Source organism: Periplaneta americana, chromosome 15 (genome assembly GCF_040183065.1).
Source record: "Periplaneta americana isolate PAMFEO1 chromosome 15, P.americana_PAMFEO1_priV1, whole genome shotgun sequence".
In the NCBI taxonomy this organism is placed as follows: Eukaryota; Metazoa; Arthropoda; class Insecta; order Blattodea; family Blattidae; genus Periplaneta; species Periplaneta americana.
The window spans coordinates 18,146,273-18,164,313 of record NC_091131.1 but is presented as its reverse complement, the minus strand read 5'-3'; the positions used below and the strand labels follow the sequence as shown (position 1 = coordinate 18,164,313).

Sequence of the window (18,041 nt, the reverse complement as noted above, 5' to 3'; positions counted from 1 at the left end):
GGATATAGGAATTGGAAAGCAATTTCGCAGGATCGAGACAACTGGCGGAAAATCGTGGAAGAGGCCAAGGTTCACAATGAGCTGGTACCACCAAGAAAGAAGAAGAGAGAAGAAGTAGATGACGGTATAGTCAGTAGCGAAAGGGCAGTTTTCGTAATGAGGGAAGTCTGCTGTATAGTTGTTGAATAATGTTGGAGAAAGAACTGCTCCTTGGGGTACTCCTCAATTTATAAGTAATTTAGTAGAATACTGACCATTTATTATAACTTCGAAGGTTCTGTTGATCAGAAAGCTGCTTATAATACGAATGTGCGAATCAGGTAAGTTTGCAGTGAGTAATTTTATAATAAGCTCTTAAGTCCAAACAGTGTTGGAAGCTTTTCCTACACCAAGGAAGACAACTACTGCATGCATGCCTTCTTAAACATTAGCATGTACAATATACGACATAACAGAGTAATACTATGCCATCCCTTGAATCGGTACTGTATAATGGAACTAAAACAGCAACCTTCTCAATGTAGCCCACGCCATCTGTGAAGAGATTTCGCAACTGTGTATAGCATACTTCGATTTCTAGACAGAAAACTTTGTCGACAACATTCTTCTAATTAAAAATGTTACATTGCATGTGTGTATGTATGTATGTATGTATGTATGTATGTATGTATGTATGTATGTATGTATGTATGTATGTATGTATGATATTATATTTCTGTTAAGCTTTCCCTTTTAGCCATATTTTCTGTAGAGTGAAACATTCTTAGTCTGACATACAGAGAATTCACATTAGATGAAATTTCACAGGTAGTAATAGTATATTCCTCCACAAAAAGAGTAATTAAAATAATAGTATGTGCCAAATATATGGAATCGTGTAGGGCTATTTAAAAAAAAAAACTACAAATAATACCAATGGCTTGTCAGTATATTTTTTTCATTAATAATCTTCCTCGTATGTAATCGTGAAAACTTTGTAAATAATTCATCAGTTCATGGCATAAATAAGTGTCAAAAATGAATTTCATATTCCATCGGCATCTCTATCGTAGTATCAAAAAGGAGTGCATTATATGGCAGTATTAGTAATATGCGTTACAAGAGCGGTATGTTGAAGTTTTCATGTTCGAGGAAAAGTTTGAAAAAGCGAAACGTAGTTGAGCTTTTTTAATTTCCGAGAATTGAAAGAAAACATACCGCTCCTGTATCGTACATTATTTTGTGCGAAGATCGTTCATTACATACCTGAAAGAGGAATTTCTAATTAGTTGCAATGAAATCTCCATCTTGTTTTCTGTTCAATGACGGCAAATTTGCAAAACAAAAATATCTATCTTCAACATTGTTGCTTTAAAATGTTTTCTGTGTTTAATATACACCAGCAGGCCGTGATATACGTCTGTCTTTTTTTCCCCCCAGTCTATAAATGCGAACTTAAAACAGACGGCTTCCTTAATGTTACATGCGTCACGAATGCAGTAACTTTAGTGGAGTTGTAGAGTTTACTTAATTTTTGCAAATATTTAAAAACAATAATTAACAATGCAATTTAGGTGAAATTGCAGTGGTAAGTTTCCAATTTATAATTATTACTATATTGAACGTCTCTAAAAATAATATGTTAAAAGCCTAAAGCAGTAAAATCAATATGTCACTTAAGCGGTAAGAAGAGGGAAATTGTTATGTGTGTTAGGTTGGGAATACTGAATGTGGAATTTTAGACTTACCGCGGATTGGTTTTGTGCGGAAACCAAACAAATACGCACGATCTCGCACAAGAATTATTGTTAATAGCCTCCCTATGGATATAAAAAATAAAATCAAAACATAAAATGATTTAGGGTCAAATTAAAGAAGTACCTAATTTCTCACGCCTTCTATTCCGTAGGTGAATTCATGACATTCAACAACGATTCATGAAATTGATACTAAACCTTTGTGTTGTACTAGTAGACTATATTGGTAAACCTCTTCTTAAATTTTAATTCAGAAAAAATAGGTATGCTTGGCGAACAATGTAAAATTGTATGTCATTTTCAAGTATTTCTATCAAAACGGAATTGTCCCCGAACACGAGCTTTGCTCTTTCGGGATACTTTCATGCAGCGTTTTTTTTTTTATGTATATGCTATTATTAAATAAATATAAATCTAAATCTAAAATATATTTCAACTAGACTGTGACTATAAATTAAGACTTTATAATACTATTAAAACTTTTTTTTTCTTCGTTTGACTTGTTCCATATTCTAGCTGTGAGGCAATGTACGAATGGAATGTAAATAAATACAATACAATACAATACAATACAATACAGAACTACAACGGACCTCTATGTAAGACAGCATAAATCAACACATTGGTAACGTAACGTATATTATTGTCCTCCTTAGGGTTCGATCCCACAACACTGCTTATTATGCAGTTAAAGAAAGAAAAGAAACGCTAACATGTAGGACTGCATACAGGTCCTCCCTTGTGTGAAATCAGACAAAAAAGGCCCCTGTGTTGAAACGTGAACTTGATAAGCAAATACACGCTTCCAGTGCTAATGTAGTGAGTGATCTTTGGCTGACTTCTGCCTCCTCCATTCTTCTTACTGTTTTCTTACTGACACAGAACTCTCCATCACCTTTCTGAGGCGATTTCGTGCTTTCTCCAGCAGTGACAATTATGTCCATTACATCAGACATTATCAGTGACTAACCCTGACAGATATGTCTGTTGTAAAGTATCTTCCAGGGCTTCTAGAGAAAGATTTAAGTTCTCTACACTTTTGTGATTCTTTCTAGACTATAAAGACAGTAACATCAAGCGCTCAATCATCACAGCTCATATTCTGGCCAGATTTCACCAAAGAAATAAAATTATTCTTGCAGTTTCCTCTAGACTAAAACGCATGTTACATGACAAAATTCAGTATGTAACTGAAATAAAAGACTAAAACATTGCATTTTCACTACAGAAACATGGAATATTGCCAGAGGTGAGAACGAAACCTCTTGCAAGCCGTCTGGAACATTTATTTCACCAGACAATGTGGAATGGATAGAGGATGAGGGTTAGAACTCTGTAAAGAACCGACTAGCATGGAAAATCCCTCAAGAGGAAAAAGAAAGTAGGCCTACTCCTATTAATATGAAAAGATGTGGAAATGATGTACTGTGATGTTTGTATTTGTACTTTGCATTATTTGCAGAGTTCGATTGGAGAGAAGCAGGAAAATCTGACTAATTTGTCCAAGAATTTATCATCCCTTGTAAATCCATTTGTTTCGTTAGCGTGAACTTCTGAAGCAAGGTCGTACAGACTATAACACTGGTCAACGAAATTAAACATATTTTCTGTTAAAAGATAACGAATGAGTGATTCTTATAGAATTTTTCGTGCTGATTTCAGATCTATTTTCAAAATTTTTGTTTCACCCAGGGTTTTGAGTAAGTAGGCCTATATGAAAAGTACTTTAGACTTTTCTAGTATTGATACCTTGTAAGATTTTACCTAAAATGTGTGTTAAATAGAATTTAGGTTATATTTCGCTTGAGAAACATCTCTGTTGAGTGTCCAGCAGTAATCTGACAGAATATATGGACTCCATTTTTACTGGTAGCGTCTTACCATATCATAAAAGTCCTGCTGAAAATGCTGCCAATGTTCGTCGCTCGGTACCCGAAGATTTTGAGGAAAGAAAAAATAGATGAGAATCTAAGAAGTTATATTGAGAGATGCATGACACCCCATCACGTTATAGTTCTGAATCAGCTCACTGATAAGTTTTCTGTAATCTTCTGATCTGTAGTTCCTAGAAAATAACAGTCTGTTGAATGATCCTTAGGTTCCCGGTATATCATTGGAACTGGAAAAGGCGTATGACGGGATCCTTTTAGCCAACCATTTAGACTAATAGATTTGAACACAACAGATTTCGTGTTCCCAGTTCCTGTCCTTACCTATTTTGCAATCAAAAGAATACTCGTAAGCTCTTTTAACTAGTGTAGTAAAATTTACCCGAGTGGTTTAAAAGTTAATTAACCACAAATGTAACAAAAATTGTTTGTAATTTACACAGTATTTCGATGTATTTCACTTTATAAGATACTTTTACCACACTTGAAATAAGGTCAAAGAATGCATGGGTTATGAAACTTGTTTCATGATTGTAAGTTGCAACTCAACTGAGAATTAATACTAACTCTCACAGACTTATGAGGAATAAAATTCATTTTTATGAATTCTGACTTCACAGGCAACAATGATCTAAAGTTATAGGTCAATCGTTAAAGCAATAAAATGAAATATTGAAATATTTTCTTTCCATTAGTATCTTAAGGACTGTAGCTATATAGCAATAAAAATAAATCAATTTTTCTAAAATTACAAAAAAATGGTGGGTGGTAGAAAAATTCTGACTTCATTTTTGGAATCAGCAGATGATATTACATAAAAAACAGCAGAAATTGTACATTTAACAAAATCATTATTGACCCGTGTAATTAATATCAGACAGGGGTCTCAATAAAATTAATTCCTGCAGTTCTTCAGTCTGATCTTCAAATTTCTTATCTTATCTTAAGATCCCTCTTTGATCCAATCCTTCACTTTCAGCCTTAAATTTATTATTATACATACTATTTATTATTATTACCAGCCGTACCCGTGCGCTCCGCTGCACTCGTTAGAAATAAATATAAAGTAATTACATAATTAAAATAGGACATTTGATCCAGGAAACATTCGTGTTTGATAGAAGGATAAATCGTTTAATATGTTACTTAATTTAAATTGCATCCAAATAATTAAAATGCGATCATTTTGGTCCAGAGACACTCATTTGGTGCAATGACAATTCCTTTAACATGTTTCTTAATTTTTATTACATGCAACCATAGTTTAATGAAGATTGACATCATTTAGATTTAATGTGTATATTTTATTTTACTTGTTATAGGTTTCCATTGAATTATGGTAATAACTTAATTTTAACCCTTGTTTTCTACGTATTCAGTAAATGGCGCTTGGCCCACTATGGTTCTGAACCCTTCAAATAACTTAAATTATATTATACATAATATTACATATTATATTACTTACTTACTTACAAATTGCTTTTAAGGAACCCGAAGGTTCATTATATTATATTATATTATATTATATTATATTATATTATATTATATTATATTATATTATATTATATTATATTATATTATATTATATTATATTATATTATATCAGAAGTTACTGTAATAACATTATAGCATTATGTCCATCTAGAGAAACTACACTTTCCAATGGTGAAATAATAATTAATTATACAAATCGGTTAATTTGGCTTCCGATATTACTTCATACAAACACAGAAACATTCTCTGTAGGCTATCTTTCATAGCTTTCGATTGTTGCTGTCCAAGGCCCCTTATAGACGAAGTCATTTGTTTTTTAATTCATTACACCGCCTTAGATGGCAGTTATTTTAATTTTAAAACTCATGTATCTCATTAAATATCAGTCCTATCAAACTTTTTCAAGGAATAAAACGTATCGCAAATTATGTTTAAAGAAACTTTTGTTATGTAACATTTTTCACAAAAATCAATAATACGCAAGATATTTCGATGTATTTAATTAGGCCCCCTTATAACCCCCCCTTTTAAATAATGTATTTTGAATGCCATATAGCCTAAAATCTAAGTTACAACGAACTTAATTTATATTCCAATTTTCATCGAAATCCGTTCAGCCATTATCGCGTGAAAAGGTAACAAACATACAGACAGACATACAAACAAAAATGTCAAAAAAGCGATTTTCGGTTTCAGGGTGGTTAATTATTTTTGGAAAATCGAAAATTACCAGAAAAATGTCGGCTACATATTTATTATTAGTATAGTTTATTATTATTATTATTATTATTATTATTATTATTATTATTATTATTATTATCAGGGAAAGGATTTATATGTAAATACATATTTACTTATAAAGCTAATATAATTTATATTTTGCATTATCTTTATGTTTCACAATGTGTAGGGTTGAAAAATCCTACTTTTATTTTCCATATTTTTCCATATTTTAGAGTTTAGTACATATTTTCGTTAATTTCCATATATTTTCCATATTTCATATAAAACAGTCCATATTATATTAGGTTTAACAATAAAACAAAACAAAATTCCATTAACTTTTAAAAATACATTTCAACAATAGAGATTTAAACACATGTTCAGTAATCCCTTTAACATCAGAGTTATTTGAAAATTAGCAGTCCTATCAACAATGGGAAAGTAAGTTACAAAACTGTATTAATTTAATTTAAAATTTTTAACAGACTTCAGTTGTGCAGCTCAACAGTTAAATGCCAGTCAGAGTACACATAGGTTCAGTTTTGTAAATCATACTATAAAGACGGTAAATATGCCAAAAGTACGTCATTCAGTCAATTTAAAATCAAAACTAACAAGTTACATTTCAGAATTTAAAGAAGATGGTTTATCAACTGACAATAAAATATTATTTTGTAATTTGTGTCAGTGTGCAGTATCATCTACACAAAAGTTCCTGGTGCAACAACACATTACAACTAGTAAACATCAGGCCAACAAACAACTAAATTCCAAGCAGAGACAATTGTTTTTAACACAACCAACAACATCGAATGTAAGATCTGAGTTTAACATCGACCTGTGCCGTTCTCTCATCTCTGCTGATATTCCTCTCTACAAACTAAAGAATAAGGTCTTCAGGGAATTCCTTGAAAAATATACTCAACATACAATCCCGGATGAGTCAACACTTAGGAAGACGTATGCTCCATCCATCTACGATGAGACAATACAGAAGATAAGAGATGAAATTAAAGATAGTTCAATTTGGGTTTCCATTGATGAGACTCCCGACAAAGAAGGTAGACTTGTTGGTAATGTAGTTATCGGTTTGTTAAGTGAACAATATTCTGAACGAATTCTTTTACATTGTGATGTTCTAGAAAAGTGCAATAACAAAACTATAGTTAAACTGTTCAACGAAGCTATGGGTATCCTGTGGCCAAAGGGTATTATGTACGATAATGTGTTATTCTTTATTAGCGATGCTGCCCCTTATATGGTCAAAGCTGGACAAGCATTATCTGTTGTATATCCTAAATTGACTCATTTTACTTGTGTGGCGCATGCATTTCATCGTGTGGCAGAAGTGGTCAGAGACAATTTCCCTAAAGTAGATTTGTTGATTTCATCAGTGAAAAAAGTATTTCTCAAAGCTCCCAGTAGAGTTAACGTGTTGAAAGAAATGTACCCTGAAATTCCATTGCCACCAAAGCCAATTTTAACTAGATGGGGTACATGGCTAGAAGCAGTTGAATATTATGCCGAACATATAGACTCTATTAACAATGTTCTCCTTGCATTGGACTCTGAAGATGCAGTCTCAATTGATACTGCGAAAACAGTTACCTGTGACATAAGTGTGAAGAATGACTTAGCTCACATTCAGCATACATTTTCATGCATCATAAAAACGCTCAAAAGTCTCCAAAATAGGCACCTTTCACTATCTGAAAGTTTTGAAATTATAAATAGTACTGTGGAACAACTGAATCGTGGTAGAGGTAAAGTTGCAGATGCAGTAAGAGCTAAGGTGGACACTGTACTTTCAAAAAACCCTGGATATGAAGAACTACAAAAGGTTGTTGCTGTGATGAGTGGTGAATCAACAGTGAAGATTAACTTGGACTTATCCCCAGCAGACATTGTGAAATTGAATTATGTACCAGTTACTTCTTGTGACGTCGAACGCTCTTTTAGTCAGTATAAATCTATCCTCAGAGACAATAGAAGAAGATTCACTTTTCAGCACTTGAAAGAAATGTTTGTAACCTATTGTTATGGTAACAGACAATAAAAATTGTGTTTTGTTGAAACTACATTGGAAGATAAGGTACGTCCATTATATTTTTTGTTTAGTTTGATTAAAATGTACCAATATTTAACGTACATAGTCATTTTTTTATAATTTTAAGTCCATATTTAATTCCATATTTTGGTAAAAATCCATATTTAATTCCATATTTTGGTAAAAATAACTACATATATATTTACATATTTCATATATTTTTAGTCCATATAAATCCGTTCCCTGATTATTATTATTAAATACACGTTGTCACTCACCAGTCTTGACGGGCAGGCAGATGGGCCGGATGGCGTCCGTGATGGGCACCTTGTCGTTCAGACGCAGCAGGGCAATGTCGTGGTCAAAGTTCATGAAGCTGAAATCGCCCGTGATGGCGCGCAGCACGAACCGACTCTCCGGCTTGCGCGTGTCGTTGCAGCGGTCGTGCTCCCCGAACGTCACCTTGATCATGAACCACATGAACCTGTTCGTATCAGTGACCATTTAGAATTCCTATAGGGGAAAACGGGGCACAATGGATACTTCGCCATTTACTAATTCTCTTCGACAAAAATTCCAAGTGCAGCTATGTATGTATATTTTGCACATAATTTGAGGAAGCTATTTTATAGTTATGATAAAAAAAATACACCCTTTGATTATTTTTATTTAATTGATCTTCGTTGGTTTTAAGTATGTATTCATAAGAACACTCTTAATGAGATAATGTCGAAAATTTCCTACAAACTACTGACATTGTTATATCCCCACAGCAGATAAAAAAAATGGTTGCCCATACTATGATATTGTAAATAAAATAGTATCGAAGAATTCAGTAGACTATGGTCTTGAGAAGATAACATCACACTCATCTGGCACAGCGTCTTGAAAGCATAACCTTATTGGCATGTCACGTGATATCATAGGCATTCCCAAATGTATTATTATTTATCGAAATACCTTTGTAAGTAAGTGAAAACTCACAGTTAGTTAATATGTTTTATATTTGTCTACTGTATAAATTTTGTGGGCAATTTGAGGAGAAGTTTCGACATCAGCTCATTAATAGTTTCCTTGTCTATTCAGTGAAGTTCCGACTTACTTTCTGGTGCACTAGTTGGAAAACGAGAATATGATAGAGTCATAATGGTATGCATGTTGAATAATGTTACAGAAAACAGCACAACGATGGAAATATCTCATAAACAAATGTACCATTTTATGCGTCCTGAAATGGAATCCGTGCATTATAAAAGGAAACTCTAACCTGTTAGTCAATTACATCTGTATTAATGTAAACATAATACACTCAGGGACAAAAAAAACCGGACACTTTAATATTTGCTGGTATTTTGCAAAACATTATCTTCTCATACAATATTATGGTAGCCATCAGTTGTTATGGAGACGTGTATACATTGTTGATTGTTTTTTGTTTTATAAACAAGCCATTACAACCAAATATTCCAATTTTGCTTTCGGAGTCTCAGCTATAACAATTTTGTCTCAACCATTTTGTGCTTCATTATCGTTATCATTTGTTATTTCTTTATTTTTACATTTTCTGAGTTTAAGTGGGGTTGTAACATTTGTCTTAAAACAAGATGCGACTGAAGATGTGGCTCGAGCTGTAGCCCTTTACGATGATGGACGCAGTGTACGTTACATTGCAAATGTTATGAATATGGCAGGAAGCACAACCCATGATGCCATAAAACGGTATAGAGAGACCCTAGAATATACCAGAAGACCAGGTTCGGGTCGTCCAAGAGCTACAAATCCAAATGAAGACAGGTATATGGTGTTGAGAGTTCTTAGGGAGCGCAACCTGCCAGCTACTAGTGTAGCCCAGCAATTTGTTAACATGCATGGACGCCCAATTTCGGCCAAAACAGTTAGAAGGAGGTTGAAAGCAAGTGGACTGATATCAAGTAGGCCTGCAACTGGTCCCAGACTTTCAGGATGCATCGAGTTGAACGACTGCGTTTTGCAAATGATCACAGGGATTGGAGAAATGGACAGTGGAGCTGTGTTCTGTTCACCGATGAGTCCCGTTTCAATCTATGCTCACCTGATGGACATGAAAGAGTTTGGAGAAGGAGGGGAGAACGATTTTCACAGTGTTGCATTTCCGAAAATGTGCCGTATGGAGGTGATGGAGTGATGGTTTGGGCAGGAGTGTGTACGGATGCTCGTACAGAGTTGGTTTTTGTTGAAAATGGAAGACTAACAGCTGATAGGTATATAAATGAATGTTTGGCTGATCATGTTGTGCCATTTGGCCAATTTGTTGGCGATAATTTTGTTTTAATGCATGATAATGCACGGCCGCATATTGCCCATGCGGTCGGAGATTATCTCCAAGAAGTGGGAATCCATGTTCTTCCATGGCCAGCAAGGAGTCTAGACATGAACCCAATTGAACACGTGTGGGACATGCTGGGACGGCGTGTTAAGAATAGACGACCGAGACCAGAATCGTTACAAGAGTTGAGGCGAGCACCTGGCGAAGAATGGGAACTTATTCCTCAAGAAGACATTGCTAACCAAATTGAGAGCATGCCAAGACGTATGGATGCAGTTTTTCAAGCCAGAGGGGGTAATACCCGTTACTAAAAAGAGTTTTTAATGTTTAAGGCACCATAAAATGAAAAAACAGTTAGACCAAATGATGCCATAGTTATACGCCCTTTGTAATTTTTTTGTAAATTTTCTCATCAGAGATTTTTTTTTCAAATGTTGTCGTATAAGGTGCTAAATGAAACAATATTTTGTTTAAATGGGTTTTGTTTCATTTTGAAATAATTTGCAACAAAACACAAGCAAATATAGAAGTGTCCGGTTTTTTTTGTCCCTGAGTGTATTTCAAACACTTTCAAAATCCCTGAGATAGTGTCTTTATGCATGCAATTTTTATTTATATGCATATATAACTTACATACAAACGTACTACATCTATGCATAAATGAATGCATACGTACGTACATTTAATTCAACTTTTTTCCTGTAAAATGATATTGATTTTCTAAATCGATTCCAATTACAAAAGTTGACGAAAGTCAGTTCATTTTCAGTATAGGTATAGAGTTTGAAAATAGTAAAAACGTGACATTCCTAACAACTGCAATGGCTGTATGACAGTCGAGAACATAAAAAAAAAAAATCTTGTTATGGGATGTAACGAAGAAAAGTAAAAGTACTGAAATGTGATACAGAGATGTATTAACTACCATATATTATATTAATACTTACTTACTGGCTTTTAAGAAACCCGGAGGTTCATTGCCGCCCTCACATAAGCCCGCCATCTATCTCTATCCTGAGCAAGATTAATTCAGTCTCTATCATCATATCTCACCTCCCTCAGATCCATTTTAATATTATCTTCCCATCTACGTCTCGGCCTTCCCAAAAGTCTTTTTCCCTCCGGCCTCCCAACTAACACTCTATATGCATTTCTGGATTCAGCCATACGTGCTACATGCCCTGCCCACGTCAAACGTCTGGATTTAATGTTCCTAATTATGTCAGGTGAAGAATACAATGCGTGCAGTTCTATGTTGTGTAACTTTCTCCATTCTCCTGTAACTTCATCCCTCTTAGCCCCAACTATTTTCCTAAGCACCTTATTCTCAAACACCCTTAACCTAACTTATGTTCCTCTCTCAAAGTGAGAGTCCAAGTTTCACAACCATAAAGAACAACCGGTAATATAACGGTTTTATAAATTCTAACTTTCAGATTTTTTGACAGCAGACTGGATGATAAAAGCTTCTCAACCGAATAATAACAGGCATTTCCCATATTTATTCTGTGTTTAATTTCCTCCGGAGTATCATTTATATTTGTTATTGTCGCTCCCATGTATTTGAATTTTTCAATATTATATTAATACTTTGATTATTTTACTGTCTACTTTCGTAATTCTTAGATGCCTATTTTGATTGTTTTAGAGCCTATTTACTGAATTTTAAGTGCCTATTTGCCTACCTATTTCAATCAAAATAAATGATGAACTTCCGGGCTCTAGTCATAACTGTTGGGATGTCGTATTAGTTTCATTAAGACAACAGGAGCGCCGCTCGCTTACTGGATGTCAAAATCAAGGACGAGTTAATGTCAATATTGGTCACGCTACCATACGTGATTCACACGCAAGCACAAAAGTGTATCGATGCAGAGTTCGGTGCATTTCAAAACCTACTATATTCGAGTACAATAGCACTAGGCACGTATGTAGCTGTGAACGTAAAGTTTGATTTTTCTAGCTCTCGTTTTTTGAACCTCATTTAGAGCTGTGAAAGCGTAACTATTTATTTTTTGCAGATTAAAATAGTTCTATTACTGCTCGAAATAAGACATTCGAAAAGATTCAAAAACGGGCTCTCAAGCGTTGTCGTAATAATTCACCATTAAAATGGGACACACTCATGGGCGGAAGAACACGAATTCGATTATGCGCAATGTACAAAACATACAGAGGTGAGCCTGCCTGGTGAGAAATAAAAAATAGGTTGCAGCCGCTAAATTACTCTTCAAGGAATGATCACTCACATAAAATGAGGGAAAGAAGACAGAGGACGGACACTGGAAAGTTTTCTTTTCTCAATCGTACTATCAGGGACTGGAATGCTCTACCTGGAGACTTACTAAAGTCTTTACCAATAACCAAAAATGTATTTAAAAATAGGCTTAAGAACTTTACTAATAGACGGTAATACATTATGCAGACTATTTGTGGTTTTACAAGTATAGTGAGTAAACAGAGAAACATAGTGAATCTCCAGTGATTTATATTCGGTGTGCAGTGTGTTGTAGTGAAAGTGCAGTGAGCTTATAAGTAAATTCTGAGAGTTATAGGGACAGAAAAATAGACTTATAGTGAACGGGTGTGAGCTATAGTGATCGTCCTTAATTGCTTGTAATGGGGTCTAGGCTAGCGATTTGAGGTTAATATAGTATGTACAATTCTACGGAATAATAAGGGTGTAATTGATGTTCTGTTATTTGAAATGTATCAGTGAAGTAGTGTGTTGTGTCTGTGAAGTGTGTTGTGCCAGTGAAGAATTATGTTGTCTGTGAAGTGTGTTGTGTCAGTGAAGAAGTGTGTTGTGTCTGTGAAGTGTGTTGTGTCAGTGAAGAAGTGTGTTGTGTCTGTGAAGAAATGTGTTGTGCCAGTGAAGAAGTGTGCTGTGTCAGTGAAGTGTGTTGTGTCAGTGAAGAAGTGTGTTGTGTCTGTGAAGAAGTGTGTTGTGTCTGTGAAGAAGTGTGTTGTGCCATTGAAGAAGTGTGTTGTGCCAGTGAAGAAGTGTGTTATGTCTGTGAAGTGTGTTGTGTCAGTGAAGAAGTGTGTTGTGTCTGTGAAGAAGTGTGTTGTGTCAGTGAAGAAGTGTGTTGTGTCTGTGAAGTGTGTTGTGTCATTGAAATGTGTTTGTGTCAGTGAAGTTCTATAGTTTACAGTGGTAGTGCAAAGTATTTGAACTGAGAAATGTTTTTCAAGTGTTAGTGAAATCAGGATAGTGTCAGTAAAATGTGTCTTAGTTCCAGTGCAGTGAGTGAATTTATAGCGAAATGAGTGTAGTGCTGAAAGGTACTTACGAAAGTTTGAACATATATCATATTATATACTCGTGGTTTTAAATTCTAACTTAGGATTAAGACATAAATTAGATTTACTTCAATTAATTATGTTATATTAAGTGATTAATTTAATTTAGGATGCTCCTTGTTAATATTTTTATATATTACTATTATTATTTTATTATTAAAATTATGACTGTATTTTATTATTATTGTAATTATTGAGTGTAATTAGTTACCACTGCCACCGGGTACTTACCCATTTGCAGTGTGAATAAATACATATATACATACATTTATTCAAATGAACTATTTACTGAAAACTGTTTCAAGAACCGTAAACCTGAAGTTATGACCTTCCTTCGTATATAAAGGCGTTCAGAGGAGAAATGTGAGAGAATTGTGGAGGTGCCTCACCCCTTGACGCAGTGCGCGGCGGTGAGCACGTAGCGGTCGTTGATGAGCATGCCGCCGCAGTAGAATCTGTTGAAGTAGGAGAGGCGCGCCATCCAGGGGAACTCGTTCATCTCCGCCGGCTTGCCGCCCACGATGCGGCTGCCGTCATTGCGCTCTCCGCAACCTGCAACACACGATTTCAATGTTTTAATGTTCATTCAGTGAAGAACAGTTTTCAGAACATAGGAGGGGTGATGGTGCATAAGATTTACTGATGATGTTGCGTTGTTAGCAGAAGAGGAGACGGTACTAAGGGATATGCTACTGGAGATAAATGACAGCTGCGAGCAGTAATAAAAAAGGACAACATACAAAACTATACCAAATTTCTAGAACTTTTTAAACACTCCAGTTTAATATGGGAAAAACATATCGAATATATATGCACAAAATTATCAAGAGTTATATATTTATTAGGTAACTTATGCCTTAATTTTCTGGGAAAATGGTAGCAAAATTGGGAGTGTCTTGATTTTACAAAAGAAAGCCATTAGAATTCTATGTCAATCAAACTATCTTGAACATTGTCGACCTCTTTTCAAACAATCACAGATATTAACTGTCATAAATTTATATATATATATATATATATATATATATATATATATATATATATATATATATACACGACCTAGTCCTTTACACTCGACAAAATATTGCTCATTAATAGCCAATATACATGATAATGAAATTAGAAATAGTGAACAACTTAATATTCCATACTATAGATTACATAAAACTAGTACAAATTTTTCTGTCATGGGGATGAAATTATATAATAATAAGCTTCCCAGTCAATATTATAAGTTACCAACCAATAGTTTCAAAGCTAGATTTTATAATTGGCTTTTAATTAATCCTTTCTACTCTGTAGATGAGTTTCTTAACATAAATTTATACGAAATTGTTTCTTAATAAATAAAGTTATTTACATTAGTTACAATTATTACATAAGAGTGAAGTGTTTTAAATAATTTTAGAGTTTCAAAATGTTTTGTATTTTCATTCTAATTACTGTTTTCAATTATATGTGTATTTTCAAATGTATGTTTTTTTATGACGAAGCCTATCACTGTATGTTTAATGGCTTAATAAATTGAATTGAATTGAATTGAAAAGTATGGAAAGAAGATAAATGCAAACAAGACGAGGACCATGGTTATCGGAAGAAACCTAAGAAGGTAAACGTGCGAATTCTGAATGAGGCAGTAGAGCAAGTGGACAGCTTCAAATACTGAGGTGTACTATAAGCAGTAACATGAGCTGCTGCCAGGAAGTCAAAAGGAGGATAGCAATGGCCAGGGAAGCTTTCAATAGAAAAAGAAACAGCTTCTGCGGAACTCTGAAAAAAAAAACTAAGGAAAAGATTAGTGTATAGTGCTTTGTATGGAGTGTGGCATTGTAAGGGATAGAAACATGGTCTTTACTACGAAGTGAAGTAAAGCGAGTAGAAACATTTGAAATGTGAATATAGAGAAGAATTGAGCGTGTGAAATGGACAGACAGAATAAGAAATGAAGCTGTGCTACAAAGAGTGGGTGAAGAAAGAATAATGCTCAAACTAATCAGGAAGAGAAATATAAATTGGTTGGGTCACTGACTGAGAAGAAACTGTCTGTTGAAGGATGCACTGAAAGTAATTATGAACGGTAGATAAATTCGGAACATACGACGATATCAGATGATAGACAACAGTAAAATAAATGGATCGTATGCGAAGACTAAGAGGAAGGCGGAAAAGGAGGACGATTAGAGAACGCTGAGTTTGCAGTGAAAGATAATAATAACAACATGAGTTATTGGTTATTGTCTTCTTTCCACGTAAAACGTCTACAATACACTGAATGCAAGGACACAAAAATTGCAACTTTTTGACCTGAAAATTTTTCCTCTAAAGTCTGACGTCACTCATGTTGCCATGGAAACAAAATATTATCACTTTCTTAAATAACCAATCGTCTAATATTATATATTGCAGGAAAATTAGAACCACAAGAAATAATTTCTGTATTGATAGGGTGTCTGCTAGAAGTATCGAGTCTCTTGTTTGTATGAATTGGTGTTACATGCTTAATTTATCATAGACCAGTTCTTACAGGTATTAGACAAGAAGTAAATGAATAATGTTCTATAGCCTAAATAAACTTTAAATTTAATTGTGCAGGTAATAGTCATGGAAATATTGGGTACGTGGGTTTTATATGTAGACGTGAATATCAATATAAAATACACTACAATACTGGGTGTTCATTTCAAAGTGTGTCATGACGTCACTGTTGATGAGTCAGCGATTTGAAGCGAGTTTCAACTTCTATGTCAGAGAAGTTGTCTATTAATCAAGGCGTTCAATCTGAACTTGAGAACGTGTACGGTATAACTTGAACGTCGTAGCAACAGATGGCGGTCTGTACAGTCTGTGTGCTACCATAACCTCTTTCGAACTGTTTTGCGAGGCCAAGTCGTACACAGGGTATTTGTTATCATCGGTTGCGTACGGCAACATTCCACAACACAAATCAAATGCTCCGTGTCCATGTTGACCGTCCAAGTTAATGTCAACAAGTACGTAAGTAATCGTCTCAACCCTCTCCCCATATCTCGACAGTAAGAAAAAAACTCACCTCAGTACATGTTTCGAAACAGTTCACATTCCTGCCACTACCGGCGTTACCGTACGTATCGGTAAGTACTCTTCAGAATAAACGCCGTACTTCCTAGGCAACTTCTCTGGCACATAAGTAATACGCCTCTGCGGAAGTGTAGGAAGATTGAATTCTCTAGGCTCATCGACTAGCCACGTGACGGCATACAGCGAGCCATGACACACTTTGAACTGAACATCCAGTATAGTGTTAAAGAGAGTAGCCTACATATTTTTGTATTTTATTACTTTTATTCCAGTACACACGTTTCACTTATCATTACCATATTTTTCTCAAATTCCTTGTCATATTTTATTAATAGTTTTTTATTGTGTTAGCAAATTAGTATTTAAACTGCCACTAGAGTTTTTTTTTTATTTTATGTTTCTAGGTAAATTCGAAATTTCTCGCGGTATGTGTTGTACCTCATAATTTTTACACTGCTATTAAGATTTTAACATGCCTTTCAAAGGATCTTTAAAGTATTGCATGCCGGTATAATTTGCGTTCCATCCACACAGGCATTTCCGGAATCGTGCTTGGCTGTGTTGTCTAACAGGCCTGTCTGTACCTACTTACTGCACGTGCATTGCGGGCTCTCTACCGGCGGGGGCGGGCGCGGCTTGAAGATCCCGAACAGGTTCTTGGTGGACTTGGTGGTGTTGTCGGCCCCCTCACTCTGCAACAGAGCAAATATTCCTAAGTAATTGGAGAGGCTCTCCACTTGTTTACTGCTAACACGGAAACAGCTTCTCCAAGTTGCTGGTTCACCCGTAACTAAGTGATTCGCCAAGCGCCCTCTTAGAGTCTTGCATATGCGGACAAAATAAGTTAAAGTAAAATGTTCTTTATACCACTCAGTAGATTCAGACAATCTCAGTACAGCTCAGCCTACTCATATTTTCTCGCAAAGTGACACCATTTATGAACCTTGTTTCACACATACAGATAAGTAATGCCATTAATTTCAGGGCGTTATTCTTTGATATATTTCAAACAAAAAAGTTTAATGGAATACCTCAAGGATCAATATTAGGTCCCCACCTTTTTCTAGTGTTCATAAATGATCTTGCCCCCCTAATAAAAGATGTAGGTCATCCCATATTATTTGCAGATGACACAAGTATAGTAATTACAGCCAATAACTCCAACACATTCCAATCTTCAACAGAGGAAATTCTCTTCAAAATATGTGACTGGTTCTCAATCAATAAATTACTATTAAATTGTGACAAAACTAACATAATTCAATTTAAATCCTGTCCAAATTCAACCTTGCAAATTTATAGCGCAATAATTAACAATAGATACCTGTTAGAAACAAAAACAACGAAATTTCTTGGCTTAAAAATCGATAATGTGTTAAACTGGAAAAATCATATTAAAGAAATTACCCCCAAACTAAATTCAGCATGTTTTGCTATTAGATCTATGCAAAAGATAGTAAATATCAATACCTTAAAAACAATATACT

General features: G+C 34.7%; 1 protein-coding gene across 1 annotated transcript in view; it reads right to left on the bottom strand.

The window, feature by feature from the left end:
* LOC138714692 (trypsin-1-like) overlaps positions 1-18,041 on the bottom strand; it is a 77,316-nt gene that overhangs the window by 16,692 nt on the left and 42,583 nt on the right. The window contains exons 3-5 of the mRNA XM_069846755.1: positions 17,147-17,246; positions 13,887-14,049; positions 8,168-8,373 (exon numbers count right to left, since the gene is read on the bottom strand). Coding sequence (XP_069702856.1) covers positions 8,168-8,373; positions 13,887-14,049; positions 17,147-17,246 — 469 coding nt within the window. The remainder of the gene's footprint in view (positions 1-8,167; positions 8,374-13,886; positions 14,050-17,146; positions 17,247-18,041) is intronic.